The sequence below is a fragment of the Euprymna scolopes genome, chromosome 35 (genome assembly GCF_053919585.1).
Source record: "Euprymna scolopes isolate OS-2025 chromosome 35, ASM5391958v1, whole genome shotgun sequence".
Lineage (NCBI taxonomy): Eukaryota > Metazoa > Mollusca > Cephalopoda > Sepiida > Sepiolidae > Euprymna > Euprymna scolopes.
The window spans coordinates 67,412,721-67,437,211 of record NC_136516.1 but is presented as its reverse complement, the minus strand read 5'-3'; the positions used below and the strand labels follow the sequence as shown (position 1 = coordinate 67,437,211).

General features: G+C 33.6%; 1 protein-coding gene across 1 annotated transcript in view; it reads left to right on the top strand.

Annotated features, from left to right (window-relative positions):
* LOC145259898 (uncharacterized) overlaps positions 1-24,491 on the top strand; it is a 45,507-nt gene that overhangs the window by 4,893 nt on the left and 16,123 nt on the right. Inside the window, exons 2-3 of the mRNA XM_080117815.1 lie at positions 9,853-9,989; positions 19,533-19,591. Of these exons, the coding sequence (XP_079973941.1) occupies positions 9,913-9,989; positions 19,533-19,591 (136 nt within the window). The 5' untranslated portion in view covers positions 9,853-9,912. The remainder of the gene's footprint in view (positions 1-9,852; positions 9,990-19,532; positions 19,592-24,491) is intronic.

Genomic DNA, 24,491 nt, shown 5'->3' with positions numbered 1-24,491 from the left:
TTATAAAGACATTTCTTCAGCATATTAATGACTCGTTCCCATACGCCCCCATACCAAGGAGAATGCAGAGGAATCTTTATGTGTTTTTAATCATAAGATCAGAATTTTTTTCCAAATTCGTCAGCAGTAAGCGCTTGATGAAGTAAATCCCCGCCCGTATAAAAGGACTTGGCATTGTTGCTATATAAATGAGAACGCAAACCCCACATATTAGCGAATCTGGTAAAAGCCAAAACAAAGGAACGAACTGTCATGTCTTCTACCAATTCTAGGTGAACCGCTCTGACCTCCAGACAAGTAAATATTAGAATATATACTCTTGATACTTGTTAATTTGGACATCAACCACGTGAGGACAATTTGTGAATCTACAGCCAGATACAACTCAACCACCCTCGTTTTTCCATAAATCTTTAGAATATTAACAAGACACTTTATTGCTAAGATGGCCACCAGCAATTCTAGCATCGGCAGAGTTTTTGCTTTTAAAGGAGCGATCTTAGCTTTGGCAAACAGTAGAGAACACTTCTCCCTGGATGGCATAGAGAGTAAATCCATAGACCTTTTTAGAGGCATTAGAAAAGACGCACAAAACGACGTCATTATCCTCATTAAATACCCGTTTCTTGAAGGACAAGGAATGGAGTTGTGATAGTTCCTTCGCCAAGGAACTCCAATTAGAGGTCATCTCTTTTGGGATTGGTTCATCCCAGTCTAATCCCGCCTTCCACATTTCTCTGCTCTGAATATTGACAGGTAGGCATAGTGATAAATGGTTGAAAATTCCAGAAGCTGCCGATGAGTCGCTTTGTAGTTCAGGACTACAAAATCTTTGGGCGAGACCGATTGTATCGTTGGCAGGGTCATATCTGTACCCCAAGACTTTCTCCCAGGTGGTCAGGGTTCCATTGAGTTGCATTGTTTCCTGTAACTCACGACAATTCATATTGCATGATCGTAATTTGAATCCTCCATTTTCTAATCTTTCTCTCGCTTGCCGGTATGCTTTCTTCAATCCGTCTGTTGAATTACACGTAGTGACAAGCTTATCCACATAGAATCTTGAACTCAATACTGTAGAGCATTCGTCCACAGGAAATTTATTTGCATGGTATTTTAAGATGCAATTCAAAATGAAAGGACTCGCATTGAATCCGAAAATAATAGTAGTATAACTGTAACATTTCAGGTAACTACCTTGTTTCAAAAAGAAACAAAACTTATTTTTGTCCGATTCCTTAGAGAATCTGATCATTAAGAACGCCTTCCTAATATCTCCCTGTTTGTCCTAAAAAGCAGAGTTAAATTTAACATATCACCGGTTAAATTTATACCCGGATAGGCTGCTTCGTTCAGAGAAACCCCTCCTCTGGCCTTCAGTGAGCAATTGAAAACAGGTCGTATCTTTGTAATGGTGGTGCCTTCCGTCTTAAACATGCAGCGGTGACGGATCCAGACATACTTATGATATAAATGCGGTGGACACTTGAAGGGCTAAATGATGTTCTCTGCTTCCTGCTCAGCAAATACCTGCAAGTATTCCTGGTACAAGCCCTTTTCTTTTAAATTGTTTTTTAAAAAATTTTTTTTTATTACATTTTCACCCCAAACAAGGCACATTGCCACTTTGGTGTAGGGGGCTACTATCAGGGGCAGCAACTACTGGGGCACTATGTTGGGATTTGGGCAGCAAGATGTCGGTTCATGTTACACTTGAACTTCTGCATGTCAATACAGTTAGGGAAGCAGGGACCTGGAATGGAATTCCAGAGTCTAGCGGTTCTGGGGAAGAAACTACTGGAGTAGAAAGATCTTTTATATCTAGGGATTTCTACTGTGTGGGGGTGGGATTTAGCTGCCTGTCGGGTTTGTCGAGGGTGTCTACATTGTGGGGGCACAAGTGTCTGCAGTTCGTCAAAGCATTCACCATTAAAATACTTGGAGAACAGGCAGAGGGATGCAACGTTTCGTCGATGGGACAGAGGCTGAAGCTTAGATGCCAGTTCAGGGCCTATCAGATTGGTGACTCTCTTTTGAACCTTGTCTAGGAGCAAGAGACTAGCAGCAGATGCACCAGTCCAAATGTGACAACAATACTCCATACATGGGCGAATGGTGGCCTTATAGAGGTACAGGATACTTTCAGGTGTCAGTAGTTTTCTAGCACGGTAGAGAGAGCCTACCTTTTTCGCAGTGGCACTGGCAATGTTTTCAATATAATTGTTCCAACTCATGTTTCCTGTGAACGTTAGGCCAAGCAGTTTGAAAGATGTACTCTCAGACAGGGAGTCACTGGCCATTGCTATTGGTGGCAGAGAAGGTTTCTTGTAATTATTGAAGAAAACCAGTTTAGTCTTGGCAGCATTGAATGTGACCATCCATTTATGTCCCCATTCCACTACAGATTGGATGTCATCCTCTAGTGTTTCTGCCATTTCTTTAGTTATGTGTTCACTTGTTTTCCTGTTATGCCTGTTATAGAGTGTGGTGTCATCAGCATATATACCCATCTCAGAGGCAGTTTTGTCGGGGAGGTCATTAATAAATATTAGGAACAATAGAGGTCCAAGGATAGACCCCTGAGGCACTCCCGCATTTATATCACACTGTTTGGATGTACGACTGTGGAGGACAACTTGGATTTTTCTCTTATCTAAGAAGGATTTAATTATGTTAAGTATTCCACCAGTGATACCATATGATTTAATTTTCCTAAGGAGACCCTCATGCCATACCCTGTCAAAAGCCTTAGATATATCTAGAGCTACCGCTCTGCCCTCCCTGGCTTTGTCCAGTGAATGGTATATACGTTCAAAGATTATAGTGAGTATGTCTGCTGTGGAACAGGCGTGTATAAATCCATATTGTTTGTCAGTCAGAAGTGTAGCATCTGTAAGGTGCCGGACTAGAGCATGGTTAATTATGGTCTCAAATATTTTGGTGAAAAGTGGGAGGAGGCTAATGGGGTGATAATTTGATGGGTCAGTTCTTTCGCCAGAATTCTTGAATACTGGTACCACAGAAGCAGTTTTCCAACAGCCTGGAAAGCTTGTCCAGTACCTTGATGGCTACATGATAATTTGAGTCCACCCTGGCTAATTTTTCTGTGTGCCATGGTAGTTGCACCCAATAATTACCTCCCCTGAATCACATGCGACTCATGAACTCCTTTGCTTTTATCACATCATAATCGGACAGGGAGTCTTCTTCAGAGAGTCCCAACGATTCAATACTATATATCCACTCAAGGCCTCTATCAGCAGCACTTTCACAAAAAATGGTACAGGTCTGCATAAGAGGGTCTGGAATTGTTGACATTGTTAACCATGAAATTCGGGCACACCATAGAATTCATGGTTTCATCATAAGCAGTCAACCAGGCAGTGGCTGGTGTTTCCTCCTGGTGTGGGTACAAAAAATTCCTGGGATCTCCAAACGGTATCATTCCTCTTGGTGTTGACCAGGCCACCCCATTCATACATTTAACTATCTCCTATGTCCCCATAAACTGCAGGAGATCAACCCCTAACAATCCATCAAGTATTATATCAGCGGACATACCCAGATCCGTGTCAAGTTCATAATTCATCTCCCGAAGGGTAGGCAATCACTCGATCTTGTGATGCAAATTCAATTGTCCATCATCAACACTGGCAGTTGTCGCGAGATTCCCAAACGGAACAGAACCTCTGCAGTTATTTGTTTAAATCGGTAATGTCTTCTCCCCCAAAATGTGACAATTTCCAAGTTCCTATTCCACACCGACCTGGGATCACATTGCAGACTGTCCATAATGCCTTTGCTGAAATAGGAGTTTTGGCTGGCAGTATCTACCAAGCATCTAGCTTCGACCGTCCTGTCCCCCTCCTAAGAAGGATCCTGGATATGGCTAGGAGATATTATTGATCACTCATGCCAGTATTTATACATCCATTGGATGCAGAAGTGCCGGGACACATGGTGGCGGTGTGATCATAACCAGAACACGTATGACAAGAATTCTCTTGATCATTCTTGATCGGCAGTTTTACCCAAAATGGTTGCAGCTGGTACATCTATGACAAAGTCCCAATTCTCTGCAACGGCGTTGTCTTTGCTGGAAGGTGGAATATTTTTTACAGTCCAGAACCTCATGTCCATCTCGTAAACAGAGGTTACATGAGCAGTGTTCTTCTTAGATATGAAGGGTTTCCAATGTCGGAGGTGTCCACCTTTCCCTGGAAGGACGGGTATTTTACCAATGTATATCTCATCTGTACGGTTCTCTCTCGTAAAGGGTATTCTTCCACAACTTCAAAATCCTTACAGTATGGAATGAAGGCCAGGATAAGGAGTCTCCTCTATATGCACTAATTCTTCCCTAAGGCGGGCAGGCAGTCGCTGAAGAAGGATGTGTGCAGCCAGTGCTCCGCTGCCAGAGTTTTTCCTTAAAAATCTGTTGTGCAGAGATGAATCTAGCTCAGCTAGCTCATATTTTAGTTGAGATAGATACTCTTTAAGGAAATCTGACTGATAATGACGTCTAGGATCAAATAAAAATCGCCTGGAGAATATATCTTCTCGTATAGCTTCTTCATCTCAGTAGTTATCCTTAAGGATCTGAAGAGCAACCTCATAGTTATCCGAAACTTCACGTAAGTGGTGTATAAGCATAAAAGGCCGACCAGTGACACAAGTCTTCGGGAACGTCAACTTTTCTTTCCTGGAAGTCAGTCCAGATGTGCAGTATTCAAATCTAGTAATGAAGTCTCTGAGTGTGAATTTATTTTCACTGTCAAGTCCATCAAATTCTGGACACTGGACCATAGGTTTAATTTTCGAAGTCTGTCCTTGCGTAGGCTGTTGTGCTTCCATGGTAGGATAAAGAGGAGGAAGGACATCTTTGTATACTTCAATGGTCAAAGCATCCAGATTCTTCTTGACTACTTCCGTAAACTGCAAAGTATTGTCACCATGAGACGTCAAATCCTTTATGGGTAGCAACTCTATAAGTTCATTTTTAATTTTCTCGATTTCCGCCAGGCATTTATCAATATTGTTCTTGGAGTTTTCCAAGGCTTGAGTATTCAACACGTCCCGTTCATTTAAGTTATTCAACGTGTGTTTTATCACCAACTTATGTCTTTCTTCTAGAGCTAGCAATCTTGCTAGTCTGGCTTCCTTTTCGGTACTCATTGCCAAGCGAAGGTCGAATTCAATGACCAGTAACGTCCAAGCAGACTGATCAAGGCCCCAATAGTTGCAAATTGTGGAAAATTTCCCACTCAAACAAAAGTTCTTTAAATAAAAACAAGCAGGTCGATCTCTAAGTGGGGGTGAGGGAGGACGTGATGTCCTTCCAAATTAAAAAGCTTGACCTATCTCTGAATACCCTTTATGTAAAATTTCAAATGTTTAGACCAGAAATTGTCTGAGTAATTTGGTAGAGACTGCAGAGGTCAAATTTTTAAAAAGTTTGACCCCTATTATGATCCCTTAACATTTATTGTTTTGGGGTCAAATCAAGTTATTAAGTCAGATCCATGTCCAAGGAACCTATATCTAAAATTTCAAATATTTAGACCAAATTTCTGGCCGAAAACTGATCACATAGATTTTCCTAAATCTCAGTACCCTGTATATCAAATTTCGAGTTTGCAGACTAAAAATTGACAGAGTTATTGCGTAGAGAAATGTACACAGACAAACAGGCACACAGATACACAGACAGACAGACACAGACACGTTCACTTTTATAGATATACTAGCATGGGTGCCCAGCATTGCCAGGGTGTTTGGAGGTGTATGCTGAGCAAAAAAAAAAAAGGTAAATTTTTTAAAACTTTGACCCCTATTATGACCCCTTAACCTTTATTGTTTTGGGGTCAAATCAAGTTATTAAGTTAGATCCATGTCCAAGGAATATATATCTAAAATTTCAAATGTTTAAACCCCAAATTGTCGGAAGAATTTGGTAGAGTTCACAAAAGTCAAATCGTTGAACTTGACCCCTTAACAGCAAAATTTCTGGTGGAAAACTGATCACATAGATTTTCCCAAATCTCAGTACCCTGTATATCAAATTTCGAGTCTGTAGACTAAAAATTGACAGAGTTATTGCGTAGAAAAATGTACACAGACAAACAGACAGACAGACACACACACACACAGATACACAGACACGTTCACTTTTATAGATATACTAGAATGGGAGCCCGGCGTTGCCTGGTTGTTCGGAGGTGGATGCTGAGCAAAAAAAAAAAGCAAAAAAACGGTCAATTTTTTAAAACTTTGACCCCTATTATGATCCCTTTGGGCTCAAATCAAGTTTTTAAGTTAAATCCATGTCCAAAGAACCTATATCTAAAATTTCAAGTGTTTAGACGCCAAATTGTCGGAGGAGTTTTGTCGAGTTCTCAAAAGTCAAATCGTTGAACTTTAACTCTTTAACAGCAAAATTTCTGTCCGAAAACCTATCACATAGATTTTCCCAAATCTCAGGACCCTGTATATCAAATTTCGAGTTTGTAGACTAAAAATTGACAGAGTTATTGCGTAGGGAAATGTACACAGACAGACACACAGACACGTTCACTTTTATAGATATACTAGCATGGGTGCCCGGCGTTGCCTGGGTATTTGGAGGTGTATGTTGAGCAAAAAAAAAAAAAGCGGTCAATTTTTTAAATTTTGAGCCCTATTATGACCCCTTAAAATTTACAGTTTTGGGCTGAAATCGAGTTATTAAGTTAGATTCATGTCCAAGGAACCTATCTCTAAAATTTCAAGTGTTTAGACGCAAAATTGTCGGAGGAGTTTGGTAGAGCCCTCAAAGGTCAAATCGTTGAACTTTGACCCCTTAACAGCAAAATTTCTGGCTGAAAACCGATCACAAAGATTTTCCCAAATCTCAGTACCCTGTATATAAAATTTGAGTTTGTAGACTAAAAATTGACAGAGTTATTGCATAGGGAAATGTACACAGACACACAGACAGACACACAGACACGTTCACTTTTTATATATATATATATATATATATATATATATGGCTCATTCCATGTCAAATCGACACATTTCTTTTGGGGGGGGGGGGGCACAAACAATGTCTTACACGGATTTTTTTCAAATTTGCTACACTTATAGATCTCCATGAAAGGAATTGAATGACATCTGTTACATATCTCAATGTGAAGGGGTTTCTGAGATATGACCTTGATCTTTTTACAAAAATGTGAATTTTTATGGAGAGGTGACCAACTTTAAAAGATGATATCTCTGTTATTTAGGGGCCTACAAAGTTCATTCATATATCATTCTAAAGTACTTGGATAGATCTACAATTTTATCTTGGGATATTTATTTCAAGGTCAAATTAAAAAAAGTTGGCCTTCACCTTGACCTTTTACCTGAATTATCTCAAAAAAGGTCATTTTAATTTTTTTTGTAATTTTGACAAAAAATTTGTCTATCTAATGACAGTATATATTCCAAATTTCATGATGGGTTTTCCACTAGAACCATTCCAACAAACGTTTTAAAGAAGTGGGCTAAATTCAAAATGGCGCAATGTAGTACCTGCTACTTCATATAAAAATATTTGCGTAACGTTATATATGGGGAGGGGGGAAATTGGGGGAAAGCGATTGAAATACAGCAACGTTATTTTTATTTGTACATATTTTCGATTCCCATTCTTGTTTTTTTTTTTACTTTCAAATCCCTCGATACAGCTTTGATAAAGCGAGGGCAAAACCGGTCAGCTGACCCCCCCCCTTTTTATCTTTCCTTTTTTTTATTCTCTTCATCCCGATAACTTTATTTTAAACATTTTAAACATGAATTTTCTTCTTCCCTTCATGATTGCATTATATAAATGTTGTACCCCTCAAAGAATCATGAAATATATATATTGCTTATTATATCACGTGGCTTCATGCATTGTCTGAAGTGATTTTGATAAAAAATAAAACAAATTCTAAAGTATTTATTTGCTCTCTCAAAATTTTGGACCAACACCAAAACATGTCTCAAACTTTAATTTTATTTTTGTTTTCAGTTATATTTTAGTACTAGCATGGATACTCAGCATTGCCAGGGTCAACATGAAGTTCGGTTTGGCCACACCTGTTATACTAAGTATATTGGGAAATTTTTCATTATTATATGTGAACCCCAACAAAAATTTCCAAAATAAAAGAAACACGATAAAAGAAGAAGTATGTGACAAACTCTCCACCAGATATTTTGACAGAAGGGATACGAAGAAAAGCTATTCTCTGGATATTGAGCACCTTTTTATGACTATATTCCAGTTTAAGTGAATTTCTTTTATGCTACCTCAGTCTAGAAAAATTTGTCTTCATGGTCTGATGCAACGAAAACAAACTGTAAATAATTCAGTTTCAAAAATACCAAAGTAGAATTTGTGTGTCGACCGAAATACATATTTTTATGTTTTCGAAATCATGAGTTATGATTTATTGTTATTAAAAGAAAAAAATTAGTTACGATGTCAAAAAAATGTGAAGAAAGAAACTGGTAAAAAAATGTAAATGAAAGTTTTTGTTTTTTTTTTAAATAAAGAATCGTAGTTGAATTGGATTATTTGTTTATTTTAAAATAAAAATCCACTGGACCACAACGTGAATTGTGAAATCACGGCTATTAACGCCTGAAAGTATCCTATACCTCTATAAGGCCACCATTTGCCCATGTATGGAGTATTGTTGTCACATTTGGGCTGGTACATCTGCCACTAATCGCTCCTAGACAATGTTCCAAAGAGAGTCGCCAATATGATAGGTCCTGAACTGTCAGCTAAACTTTAGCCTCTGTCACATCGATGAAATGTTGCATCCTTCTGCCTGTTCTACAAGTACTTTAATGGTAAATGCTCTGACGAACTGCAAGCACTTGTGCCCCCTCGATGTAAATGCAAGACAGCCTTTTACTCCACTCCAGTAGTTTCTTCCCCAGAACAGCTAGACTTTGGAATTCCCTTCCGGATCCCTGCTTCCCCGACTGTACTGACATGCAGAAGTTCAAGTGTAACGTGAACCGACATCTTGCTACCCAACTTCCTACACAGTACCCCTGATGCTTATGTCCCTGATAGTAGCCCCCTAACAAAGTGGCAATGTGCCTTGTTTGGGGTGAAAATGCAATAAAAAAAAAAAATTATTTTATTTAAACTAATTCCAAAAATAATGCTTGAAAGTTTTTAAGTTTTAATATCTGCCGAAAAAGAAAACAAAAAGAACAAAGTTGGCGCCCAGGGAAATAACTCAAACTGGTTTATAAAAAATCGATGTTGGTAAAAATAAATTAAATATGTTATCAATATAAATCAAATTTAAATAACAAACTTAAATAGAACGCTTAAAACAATTCTCTCACTATAAACAATAACTAACACACCACTATATAATAAAATCAATTTTCCTTAATTTAATATGCTAATGAGGTCACCTCTTAATTGTATATTTTGCAAGAATCATACAATATATATATATATATATATATATATATATATATATATATATAGGAATGAATGAAATAATAAAGTAATGGACCTTTTGTATATATTAATCAAATTGTGAACAAACAAACAAACAAACAGACAAGAATACAAATTTATATATATAGATTTTCTTATGGAATTTTATTAAAATGAAAACATTGGAATTTTCCAAAAGAAAAAAAAATTTTGATTGAAAAATTGGTGCTGCTAAATGTAAATCAAAGCATTTTTTCTTACCTCATACGGCATGTAGTCAATGTGATTCATATGTCTCAGTGATATTTTTTTTTTTTTTTTTGGCTTGACTTGATTCTGTTTGTGTTGATTTCTCGGATTCTTTTTAAAATCAGAAACTCGCAGGAGAGACCAAGAGGTGAAGGTTGTTAACATCCATAAGTGAAAGTGGTGCTATGGAACCGACAGGACCCAAAATCAGCAAGCCTTGTCTTCAACAGACACCAGTATCCACTTACGAATTTGCTGACAGGTACTTCTAACTTTTATTGCAAATGACACACACACACACACACACACACACACACACACACACACACACACACACACTACATTGTATGGGTTAAAAACTCAGCATAATGTAAAAAAGTTTTCTATTTGTTCTTTTACTCAATTCCGGGAAATCATCCAATTTTAAAAGAAATATTTATCATTTATCTTTTAACTTGCAGGCACCATAATATGATGAATTATTGGTTCTTATTCAGAATTCCACCTAATTAAAAAACAAAAATACAGAAAAATCTTATGATGTATGTACTTATCATGGAATGAAAATGTCATGTTTCAAAAATCACATAAATTGATCAAATAGTTTATTTTTTTATGTAGAAAATCAGTTTTTTTAATGATTTTTAGCAATTAATAATACATTGTAGCAATTACAAGGCTGATTTTAAAATCTGTAATTCCAATTGAGTTGTCACACTTAATTAAATATGGCGGATCAAGACACATTGTTCTAACTTCCTCATAAAATTTCATTTTCTTAGATAAAAAAAAACAAACTATTTGATCAATTTATGTGATTTTTGGAACATGATATTTTCATTCCGTCATTGGTACATACATAAAGATTTTTTCTGTATTTTTGTTTCTTAAGTATGTTTAATTCTTACCTTGCACTACATTATTTTATTAGAAAATTCATTTTTTATGAAAATAATTAATCTGTGATGTTATTAGTAATGCAAATATTATATCAACTCTCACAGTAGAAATTCCATGTTTGCTTCATCTGCATAATTTACTTCGTTTAATAATATTATTTCTTGTGAAATAATAGATGTAAGGTTTAATAATATTATGCAAACATTGGCTCTTTATTCATCCATAAAAATAATTGTCATCATCAACATTAAATTAATAAAACAAATTTATTTCTTTATTTATTGAAAGTTATACCAATTTTTATAATTTTTAGTCAAGTAAATAATATTCTTTCTTCTCTCTGTAAAAATAATTGTTGATGTAATATTGTTTTTAATAAATAAAACAAACGTTTTAAACATTTTAATTTATTCACTATAACAATTTAAATCTTTTTAAAATATTTTTCTTTTCGTAAAAATAATTGTTGGCAAAATATTCTTCAAATAAATAAAAGAAATGTCATTATTTTCAATTATTTATTTTAAATTATAACAATAAGATGTGCATCAAAATTTCATTAAAATAAAAAGAAAACAAAGAGTAGATCTTAAAACTGATTAAGTTGTGGAAATGACAATCCGAATTTGGAACAATTCATTTTTAAAATGGATAAAATCAGATTTTTTTAGTGACATCAGTTAATAGTCATGCATATTTCATCTTTTGTAATCAGACGATTTCATTTCAAAAATAAAAAAAAGCTGTGAAAGGTGATAAAGTACATACAGACATGAAAAAATATATATACAGATATTGATCAAAGATGAACAAAAAAGATCTCTGAAATTCTTTAAAATATTGTGTACTTACTTAATGTAGCAATACACAGGAAAACATTTCTGATTAAGGAAGTTATGACTATTTTTGTGCCTCACATATTTGGATATTTTTTACTTCTTTAAGACCATATGCGTTTTGTCACATTTTTTACACTACTTTTTCAGTAAAAATGTTATATCTTTGTTAAAACACAAGATTAAGCAATGAAATTTACCATATAAGTGTATTTTTTGTGCAAGGAATCAGAATATACCACTGAAAATCGCCAGAAATTAACAGTTTCCAAATAATCTGCAATAAATGCACATAAATATACTGCGATTTCTTAAAAGTGCTATGTATCCATTAAAAGAAAAGAAGTTAGAGCACTCAAAGTTGAATTGTAATGCATTTTATGTACAAGAAACTTAAATCGAAATCTAGGACTGTTTAAAAATGAATATATTGCAATATTTCTTTGGTATTATTGTAAATTAACAGAGCCTGTTAACCAGTATTGCCTGGTGAAAACTTGCCCCCCCCCCCGGCAAAAAAGTAAACTACGGTTGTTGTTGGTGGCCACTACTGTCCCTGAACAATTGCTGACACTAGTGGCTGTGGCTGAAATGAAATAATCTGGCTTTCTCTGGTGATGAGCGCTGGTTTGGGGCAATAACTTGCAGGTACTGTTTGAATTTAAGAAAAGCAATTAGGGAATGTGTAAATCAGTATGAATTAATAAAATTACGAAAAATAGTCCATTAGAAAAATAAGAGAAAGTAAAAGCAAAAGTTTTAGATTCTCACTGTATATGAACTGTTTAGAGTGATTGAAATCAATAATAGCAGTTTCTGTTTGTTGTTCAAATCTACTTTTCAACTCTTTTACCAATAGTATTAAATTAAATTCCAGTTTTATGTCATCTTTTTTAACCTGTAAAACAAAACAATTACGACTTTTTTCATTTCACATCTTTGAGTATTGTCATGTCAAAAATAGCATTTGGAATGGACACCAATAACCTCGCCATCTTAAGAACAGTGTTCGGAATAGACGCCCCCCCCCCCAACATTCCTATATAAAGAACGCCTGTTGGAGTAGACAACTACCTTTTTTTTTGGGGGGGGGGATAATTCCCCCAAAGTTAACCACGATAATCATTGTCAGCATACCCATCCGCAAATGCTAAAAAAAAAAATTAGGAGTGGCTGTGTCGGTAGGAGGGAAGTAGATTTGTTTTTCATGCATACGTACAAACCTGGCAGCCAATGATCTCTAAAAGTATTTATTTCTGCAAAATTAAAATGAGATTTTCTTAATCAACATAGTCAAAAACCTTCAAAAGTCATCATTCTAAAGAAAATTTTGCAGGTAGACCTAATCTAAAACTATCCCCCCCTCAAAGTAACAAAATAAAGGAAAACATTGGTTTTACTAAATATGTAGCACCAAAATTATTCCTGATGAATGTACGACTGACTGCTTCTGCTGTTTGCCATATAGAAACAACGTGTAAAGTTGCTTGAATCAGCAGGAGTCGAATTGGACATTTACTAGTGCTGGATTTTGATCGTACATAAGAGGGTTTACTATAATTATTATAAAAATAAACAACAAAACGAATTTACTCAAGTTTCAGTCGCGGTTATTTTTGACAAATATCTTTTTAGCTTCATACCTAAAGATATTTGCAAAAAATAAACTGTATTTTTTTAAAATGATCCCTTTCAAGCCAGAAAGTAAACAAAACAAATAGAAATACAACTATTTATATGTATAGAAACTTTTCCCAATCCAGTGTGCCACTTCTGAGGGAACTGGATTTTTCCTACATTTAAAATGGACCTTGTGTCTAACTCTGTCCTCTGCCAGTAAATAACTTCATTTTATTATTATTATTGATGTTGACAATATTTAACTATTAAAATTATATGAAATTGAGTTTCATTTTGGCCAAACCTCAAAAATAAACTCTTGAATTTTATAAACTTGAAAGAAAAATAAACACACACACGCACAGAAACACTTGTTATAAAAAATAACATTTATTATTTAAAAAAGTAATCAAATATTTTTTCTTTTAAATTAAGAGAACTTTTTTTCTTTTTTGACTCGTATTTAAAAAAAAAAATTCCCTAATTTAAAAAAAAATAAAAAAAGAACTTTTTTATTTTAGATGAAGACTTGATAAAAAAATATATTATCTCTATATTTTACCTCTACCCACCCTTACCCCAGAAAAAAAAATGAAATTCTACTTTTTAAGCAATTTTAGAGTTGGAATTTGTAATTGTATTAGAATCAGTAATTGTACCAAAATATTTGAATTATTTGCATGTACATGATTGCTTTTGTAGTGAAACATTTGCTAAAATCTAAATCTTTAAAGGCTTGTCTAACAGATTTGTTTCAGGGCAGTTCTTCAAGGTAATGCAAGCTCACATCTCTTCCATAAACTTTCCAAAACTCATGCAACTGGTGTTAATGATTATGAAGAACTTGCTGAGTATCTTGTGCTGACATTCCAAAACAAAGTTAGGAGATTTTGACATTAATGAAGAGAAGAATTTACCATTAAATGCATCTTTACAACCAGTCTGATATGAACTATGTGACCTGTTGATATAGTATCACAAATAAAAAGTCATGAAGTAATAAATTATTTTAATTTTTTTTCTAATGTTCAAAATAAATATTTTGCACCATAATTGGATGAGAGTAGTTTATTTGCTTAAGACACCTTAATCTTAAGCCTTAAATATTAGGAATTTTATAGAAGCAAAATCATTTCATAAAATTCAAATTGGAATAAGGATTCTAAAGTTTAGTAGCAGTACATGTTTTTTATTCTTATTCATTCTAAATAATTTATTTGACTAAAATAAGAATTTTATGAAATAATAGAAACGAAACTTGAATTTTTATTTTTATTTTTTTTTTACAAAGGATCACCACTTATCAAGGCCTGGAGGCCACTTAAGGATAAGGGTTAATGAGTGTATAGAAGTTAATAGGACAATATCGTAGTAATCATTAGTAATGGAAATTTACTAAATTGGATTACTTAAGGGAACGACTCAAGAACTTGTTTATGTTGGACTGGAAGACCATATTTGTAGTCATCTGGAAAGCAGCAAAATGGAAGAAAGTTCCACAGGCGTGCAGTTCTAAGAAAGACGCTTCATTCATGGAATCTACATTTAGGTTTAGGCACAGATAAAGAGTGGGGAAATTATTGATAGTGGCTTCAGCTAGATGAGTATTTTTCATGAAAATTTGACTTAGATTGAAGCTCAGATGAGCACTTGCCATAAAAATAAAGATAAAGCAGAGACAGGTTTACAACGTGTCTTCTGTGGGAAAGAGATTGCAAGGAAGAGAAAAGGGCATCCCCCACTATGCTATGAAGTCTATTTTGAACTCTGTCAAGGTAGGAAAAAGTGTTTTCTCCTGCCCAGATGTGGTAACAGTATTCCATCCTTGGATGTACGTGACTTTTATACAGGTAGAGAAGAATTGCATCAGCATTGAGATATCTACTGGAGTGGTAGAATGATCCCACTATTTTTCAGCGACCTTGTCAACGGATTTGATGTACATGTTCCATTTCAGATCAGGAATACAGGTTAGATTCAGTAGCTTATAAAAACATGGAGCCTCGCCAAGACGAGAGCCATTCATTTCAATTGATGTCAGATGGGGATCAGAGCATTAATTATGGAAAGACAGAAGCTTGGTTTTAGATGCATTAAAATTAACCAGCCACCTCTTTCCCCATTATATCACGTGCTCAAGATCAGAGGAGTGAGAATCAGAGAGAACTTAGTTGTTTACGGTCTTTGAAGTGCTGCCATAGATGGTAGTGTTGTCAGCATAAATGTCTATGAATGATCTTAGGATATGATTTGGGAGATCTTTGATGTAGATCAGGAAGAGATTTGGGCCCAGGATGGACCCTTGAGGGACTCCAGCATTAATACTGTAAGCTTCTGATTTTTGCCTATCAACCACTACTCTTATGAAGGTATTAGAGAGAAATGATTTAATAATTGTGAAGACATTTCCAGTTATACTTTGAAGTATTTAATAGTAGTAAAGTGCAATGGATAAATATTTTTATTAAAGGGTTTAAGTGCTGGATAACTAAAAATATTGGAATATTGGAACAGAGTGACCTTTATTATGTTGACTTGCGCCAAATGCAAACATTTGTAAAACTGAGTTCAGTACTCCTAAAATACTTTAAATTTCAGCTTGAGAATTACAACTAATATATAGAAGTAATAGCCAGCAAGAGGGATCGTAGCAAACATTCTTGCTGTGTTCGTATAACAAAATTCAACGAGAACCTAGAAAAAAAAAAAGATGCACCAAAATCCAGGTAAGACAATGTGGACTTTAGCAAGAGACATCGGAATTTTTTGGACATATGGCAAAGAAAAAGATACTACTCTACCCCCGCTTCAAAAGCAGATGTTAGTTATCCATGGGAGTAAATTATCATGACCACAAAACAGATATTAATTAATCACAACTATCTCAAAAGGAGGTGATCATGCCTAGGAGAATACACATATGACAAAAAAAAACAGACCCTCCTATTGTTTTTTTGTTTATTTCCCACTTCCTCAGCAATGAAATGTAATTTCTGTATAATTTTTGTTTGAATAAAACTTTTTCAAAAATTTGAGTTCAGCTTAAATAGAACATCGATGGAGTGAATGTGGTATTGTGGTGACTGAGGTGATTCTAGTTAAGAGGAAGATAGACAATTGTAAGTATTTGAGACCAAAGATGACCAACAACACCTATTATTCCCACACTTTTGATTGGCCTTGTGCCTTATTTGTTCTATATGTAATATTTTTTATTAACTGTTATTAAACAAAAAAAGAAGATAATGCATGGGAAAATTGTCTTGTGATAACAAAACAGACACTTCTTTGTCTTTTATATAATAGATGTAGTCAGTTTAATTAAAAGAAATAGTTCAACTAAATGTTCAAGTTAATATCTGAAGGAACATATGTTTCAAGAATTAAATAAACAAAAATCATGTTTTAAATTGTGTGTTTTGATTTTGAATGCACTAAAAATATATATTCTTCAATCTATTATTTTAAACAATAATACAACTTTTAACTAAAAATGAATCAGATTTGTTGATTTGTTTGCTTATATGCACCTGAGTGACTATTCTGATGGTTCAGCAATCAAGAAACTGAAGTAGGTTTTTTAAAGTTTATATTTTCATGTGTTTTTTTTTTTATTGATAACTAAAAATAAAACCATACTTGGATTATTTAGATAATTTGGACTACTACTGCGAGCACTTGTACCTCCTCGACGTGACTACCCCCGGCAAACTCTACAAGCAACTAAGTCCCACTCCTTTACAGTAGAGATTCCTAGGTGTAAGAAAGCCTTTTACTCTAATAGTTTCTTCCCCAGAACTGCAAGTCTTTGGAACTACCTTTCGGGATACTGCTTTCCCAACTGTACTGATATGCAGAAGTTCAAGTGTAATGTGAACAAACATCTTTCTACTCATCTCCCTTCATAATGCCCCCGCAAATTGTCTCCGATAATAGCCCCCTAATTCAAAGTGACACTTTCCTTGTTTGGGGTGAAAACTGAATAAAAAAAAATAAAAAAAAACTGAAAAAAAAAAAAAACTAGTCTCATCTTAGATGTTATTTTCACAATGTTTCAATTACTGTAACTTTCAACCATTTTTCAGATGTGTCTTGTCAAACTCAGAAATTTTTCTGTTTACTTGAAGAATTATAAAAGATAAAAGATTGGGGGGAGAAACAGAAATTTTCTCTCTCTTTATCAGAAAGTTCAAACATAATCATGCAACAGACATTCCAATCCTTAGCACACAGGAACAAAAATGAAAAAGAGGAGCAATCATCTGAGAACATTGATGCTTACAATCCATTTCTAAGACAGTAATTCATACTAAAATGAATCCTCATGGAACACTGATGAGCAACTTTATTCTGATCAAACACCAGATCACTATTTTACTGGAGATAAATTCTAGCAAAACACAAACACACCTACCAAAAGCACACACTTCATCACTCAAGACTTGATGACCAATGTTTTTAAGAAAATGAGTTGTCTCAGCAATGACAGCAAGTGCAGGTTTTGCCGTACAGAAGTAGAGAGTATGAGTCACCTGATATCCAGCTGTAAGGTTCTGTTGAGGGATGGCTATTATATGACCTGACACAATGGAGTGTGTAAATATCTCCACTGGACAATCTGTAAAAAGTTGAATATCGAATGCAGCGGCAAATCCTGGGAACATGTTTACCAGAAAGAACGGTTGAAAATAAGTCGTACACCATCCAATATTACTATGCAATCCCTACAGCTATGTACCTAGAAAATGGAGCTATAAAACCTGACATAGTGATATGGGACAAGGAGAAAGAAGCAACCTTAGTAGAAGTTAGTGTCCTCCAATGATGCAGGGTTAAACAGAGCTGAAAGCAAAAAGATAAAAAAATACCAAAATCTTATGAGATGAAAAGAAACCAGAATCTTGACTAGATCTCTATCATTCCAGTTATTATAGGAGCAACTGAACTCATGAAAAAAAAATTAAAAAACTACCTGGCAAATATACCCAGTGAACCAAGTGTAAGAGGGATTCAAACAATTGCACTTAAAGGGAATGTCAGAATCTTAAAAAAATCTCTCGGTTGGAATATCTGAGTTAGCAGGTGAATGTTTGGCATCCGTTAGGATGCTCCATCCCCAGTTTGAACGAACTGCTAAGAAAAAAAAAAAAAGTCCCAGTGAGAAGTGTGAAACAAATTCTAAATTTTTTTTTATTATGAGAGACCAATATCAATTGTGCAGAAAATCAACAAATTGTTACAAAAATTGGAACCTGGAACAAATTTATTTTAGAATTTTTGAGATGAAGATTGATAATTTGCATTATTTTGATTACTATTAACATCTAGTTATTATATTTAAAACTTTTGGCTGATTTGACCTCTGACCTTTATCAAGTGCATCTTGTTGAACTTGGAAATCTATACAGAATTTTAAACTTGGGAATAGATATTTAATTGTGAACTGAACCCTTTATTTACCCCATTGGGGTAGCTTATTCTTGTTCCATCAGTCATGACTGGATAAAAAAAGTGTTGAATAATAATTTATTGTATGTGAGGTTGAAGGTTCAATCTTCACTACAGGTGATACTAACTAAGAATAAAATAAAGATTACTCAACATTTTTATGCAATCATGACTGACGGAATAAAAACAATCTGCTTGCTGTGGATTAAATAAAAGTTTCAATTTCAAGTTAAAAAATACATGCATAAAAAAAGTTGTGAAAATAACAATGAAAATGAAAGTAATGGTCTGTTATAATCTAAATAATCAACAAGTTGTTTTAAAAAATTGCTCCTTGAAATTAATTTCTTTTTCACACAAAATCTTTCTTTTTTAATTTTTTATTTTATTGCAAAATAAAACTTTGATACTCTTGGGCCTCTAAGATAATTATTCATGATGGGTTTGTTACTATTTCTGCAACCTCTTTCCTACAGAATAGATATTGCTAACCTGTCGCTGCTCTACCATTATTTTCATGGTAAGTGCTCATCTGAGCTTCAATCTATGATGCTCCTTGCAAAACTTTCACAAAATAACGCTTGACTAGCTACAACCACTATCAATAATTTCCCCCATTCTTTATCTGTGTCTAAATCTAAATGCAAATTCCATGCACAAAGCTTCTTTGTTAGAACTGCCCACCTGTGGAACACTATTTTGCTAACCTGCTTTCCATCTAACTACAACATGGTCATCTTCAAGTCCAATGTAAACAAGCTCTTGTTTAGCCATCCCCTTGAATAATCAAATTCTACCCAATTTACACCACTAACGATCACTATGTTGCTATCTCAGTGACCACCGTACACTCATTAATCCTTATCTTTGAGTCATGTTTGGGCCTTGATAAGAGAAAACTCCCTTGTAAATAAAAAGAAAAAAAAAAGAAAACTAAAGACTGACGAAGCCTTTACATATGTACAGTATTATAAAATTTAGTTTTTCCCATTTTTTGACAGTATGCTTGAAACTGATGGTGAACAAGTGTTTGAGACAACTTATGACAAGCACAAACAAAGTAAGTAAAAATAATCTCTTTCAGATTTAATGTTTAACTAAAACAAGGCAATCTTTATAACAGGCCTGGTGACCATGCATTTAAAACTGTCATGTTCATTTTCAGAAATATACTAAAATTTTTATATATTATTTAATTGGAATTCATTATTGAGATGAGTATTATTTATTAATTTGTTTTATTGTGGACTATTATCCTCATCTTTCTTAGATGTTGTTTCATGACGTTTTGGCCAACTATTCCTCTGGCCTTTGTCAGGTGGTAACCGCGACGGATAGAAACTCTGAATCTCCTAACTGCTTTCTCAGCAATCACTGCCATCCATAGTTGTTGTTGCCTCACCACGTTTTGGCCAAGTAAGCCTCTGGCTGGATTTGGGTAAGATTAAAACTGCTATCTTCAGACAGTTCTCACCTCGAACTGTAGAGATTCAATGTCTCTATCTACTGCACCACAAGGCCCGAAGGGCGATCAAGGTTGGATATTTTTGGTCTTATAAATCCACGTTTATTTATTATCTGATCTTCCATGGTCGGATCTGTACTGAATGATATATATATTATTTAATTAGAATTCATTATTGAGATGAGTATTATTTATTAATTTATTTTATTGTGGACTATTATCCTTATCTTTCTCAGATGTTGTTTCACCACATTTCGGCCAACTATTCCTCTGGCATCCCGTTGCAGTTACCACCTGAAGAATGCCAGAGGAATAGTTGGCCGAAATGTCATGAAACAACATCTGAGAAAGATGAGGATAATAGTCCACGATAAAATAAATTAATAAAATTTTTGTTGCATAAAGGTTTTTTTCTATATGCTTTAATGGCAATAAATACATGATAAAAATCTTATTTCTGGGATTGAGTTATGTTAAATTAGTTTTTAATTCTTCTAAATAGCTGTAATTTGTAACTAACTGAACAAGTCCGCTATCTCTCTCTTAAGTATCTATTTCTCTTGCTCTCTCTCTCTCTCTCGCTCTGTCAATTCAATCATTAATACTTTTTAGTTTTTCTTTGAGTATTTAAAGAAAGAATAATTCTTTTTCGAATGTTATTTCTTAATTGTTTTATTTTACCATCTAATTTACATAATGTGTTCATACGTACTGTAAACATGTATGCAAATTAACACTTACTATTTTTAGATATGCAAGAAAAATGTCTTAACATATATATCATAGTTTATAAATTTTCAAATAAAATTAAAGTGGAATAAATAGTGGTAGATGTTGTTACCCAAAAGGTGAGAAGTGCATATGTGTGTGCATATATATATATATATAAAGAGTGAAATTGTGTGTCTGTCTGTCTGTGTACATTTCCCTACTCTGTCAATTTTCAGTCTACAGACTTGAGATTTGGGGAAAATCTTTTTAATCAGTTTTTGCCCAGAAATTTGGCTGTTAAGGAGTCAAAGTTCAACGATTTAACCTTTGAAAACTCTACCAAACTCTTCCTTCAATTTTGTGTCTAAATTCTTGAAATTTGAGATGTAGGTTACTTGGACATGGATCAAACTTTTTAATTTGATTGGAGCCCAATCAAGGGATCAAATTAAAAAAAAAAGTTGATCCCTGTGGTCTCTACCAAATTACTCAGCCAATTTTTGGTCTAAACAGTTGAAATTTTACATAAAATTTATTCAGACATAGGGCGAGCTTTTTAATCGGTTTTTGGCCGAAAATTTGGCTTCCAAGGCATCAAAGTCCAAAAGATTTGACCTTTGCAATCTATTCAGCTAATTTTAGGTCCAAACATTTGAAAGTTTACATAAAGGGTATTCAGACATGCAGCTTTTTAATCAGTTTTTGGGCGAAAATTTGGCTGCCAAAGTTGAAGGAGTTTACCATTGCAGACTTTACCAAACTCCTTTGTCAATTTTGAGTCTAAACCCTTGAAATTTTAGCTGTATATACCTGGACTGGAGTCAAACTTTTTAATATATACATATGCACATAAAGTTATGAACTATACACAGGGCCCGAGCAAAACCAGGCTAAACTACTAGTATATATATATAAAATGAAAATTCAGGGTTAAATTTGATAAATTTAAAAAAAATTATAAGAAATTTATTATTCAACAAGGAATACCTAATTTGAAAGATTCTCCTTAGTCCATGGATTATCAACAAAGAAGCAGCTTTTTGTATTAGTCCAATCATCTCCTGACTTTATATTAACCACTAAGCAAATCAGTAATTACAAAAGACATTCCAAACTTTCGTTTTCGGATTACAAATAATACACTTTTCAATGATATTCTTAAAATATATATGCAAAAATGTCCCCTACAATTCTTTATTTAAACTTAATACCATGTTACGCACTATCACTATTGTCCGTAATACATGCATCGTTAGGTTCTTTGTTTACTTAATGAAATAAGAAGAATATTCATAACAGTAACAGTTTTACTAGTATAAAAAACAGCAGTCACTGAAAAACCTGACGTCATATGAAAAAGTCAGTCAGTTATCATGAAAATGCCTGTTTAAACAAATTACTCTAGTTACATGTAAAAAAGTGCCTTCCTTCCAGTGTTTAATCATTTTCATATACATTTAATCTCTATTTTCCAATTTAATTTTTATTTATGCAGATTTTACTTATTCAAATATTTTAGATTAAATGCCAATGTCCTTAAGAATAACACTTAGAAAACTTACTTCATTAACGAATGTTTTTATTTCTATAAACTATTACCTTTTATCCAGTGTTTGTGTATAGACACAATTATTAAAAAACTCTTTCTCTCTGCATAAATACATTGTGCAAGGATGCTTTTCTGTACTTATGAAATAATTTAGATATTTAACTGTTCCTTATTAATTAGAATTATAGTACTTAGAAAACACTACAATTAATATTTATAGATAGTTTGTAAAAAATCAAGTAAAACTACTTATATGTGTTTTTGAGGTGGGAGCATAAGTTTATTAGATTCTTCAGTTTTCTTGCACAGCATCTATACATAAGTCCTATAAATGTCTGAATATATATATATACAGATAGATAGATAATTTGACTATTTTGTAGATATTATGGAGTGCAAGATCTGCCTAACATTCATAAAGGTTTCAACACCACATTTTATGAATGTTTGGTTGGTTTTGTGCACCATAGATATGTATATTTGCAAAAATGTGCAGAAACATGTCATGAATGTATCTCACCTGCTACTTAATTGACTATAAAAATAAGGCTTGCTGTTTGTTTGTTTGTTTGTAAATAAACAAGCAGCACGAGCACTGTAAAAGCAGTGGGTAAGTGTTTATTTAAATGGACATTTGTTGAGATCATTTGCGAGCATTGATCTCATGGGCCGATTGGTAGAAGTATTAATGCAATGGTTATAGATTCAATCCCCAGTTAGGAAAAGGTGCTAGTCTATCAGCACTGATTTTTTTTTTTTTATAATCAATTTTCACTCCAAACAAGGCACAGTGCCATATTAAACCTGCATTTTCTTCTTTCAAAAAGGACGTTTTGCCTTGCACTAAACTTAGTAATATTGTATACAAATTCCAATATGTGATGTTGAAATATAAAAAATAACAATAAAAATATTAAATACAAAAAGTAACATCGTTTTTCATGCTTCAAAAACCCTCATAACCTTTAAATCACTATCCTAGAAGCATACGTGGACTTTTAACATTATATGTTGCTACTAGGTTAATTAAATTCTATAACCATAGTCACACAATCCCATTTTTTTCATCTTATTAATGTTAAATTAGCAGAGGAGGGGTTAAAAAATTATAACAAAATTTAAAAAATAAAAAATGTCATTGATAAACTTAGGTAAGTTACATACACTAATTATTCCTATAATTTATAGTGTTAAATAAGTGCATAAATTTTTATTTCTAAATACATTTTTTGTATATATGAGGGCATATCTGTCTATATATGATACACCTGTTATTTGTGGGTATATATGGGCTTAGATGTAAGTATACATAGAATAAGTGAGCGTATGTGTGTATTAACCGTATGGTTGCGAATATGTATAAAAATATATATATTGTACACGTTCATGCATGTGTAGGTGTGTGTGTATGTATATGTTATGTGTGGGTATATATATATATGTATATGGATGTGTGTGTATATATGTGTGTATATATGTGTATATATATATATATATATATATGTATATATATATATATGTGTATATGTGTGTATATGTGTATGTGTGTGTATGTATATGTATTAATAATGCAGTTATAGAAAATTTCCCTGGTTAAATATTATTAAATAGCATAAGGTTATGGATATACTGATTTTAAACTTTTTCTGTAAGGTATTATCATTACTTTATTACCTTTGTTTTAACTTACTTAGCATTGAACCATTACCGTAAGGACCATAAAATAAAGATAAAACGTTCCATTAATAATATTAGAATTAATTTCACAATTAGCTAAATAAACATTAGTATATTCTAAACTCTATGCCAATCCTCTTTCTAAGGGAAATATAGATAAGTATAAAATTAATAATAATTAGCACCTCATGCGCAGTACTTATAACTTGAGTTGACAGAACAAATACGATTTAAATTGACAATGAGGCTTGAGATTAAACTAGGAAAAATCAGGAAAAAAAGAATTATTCCATTTACGGTTTAGGCCCATCTCTTTGTTTTAGTTTGTTTTGGTTTTTGTCTTTATATCTATATTATTCTTATTCTTCCTCCTTTCTTCCCCCCACCCCGAACCAAGTCACTATATCTTGTACACGACCTGACCTCAATTAAGCGACCGGTCAAACTTTATGATTCTTAGATTCTACTTGAAGAGATACCTATTTTTATAGAGATGTATGTATGTTTAAGTGTGTGTATATGTGTATATGTATATATATGTTTATATATATATGTGTA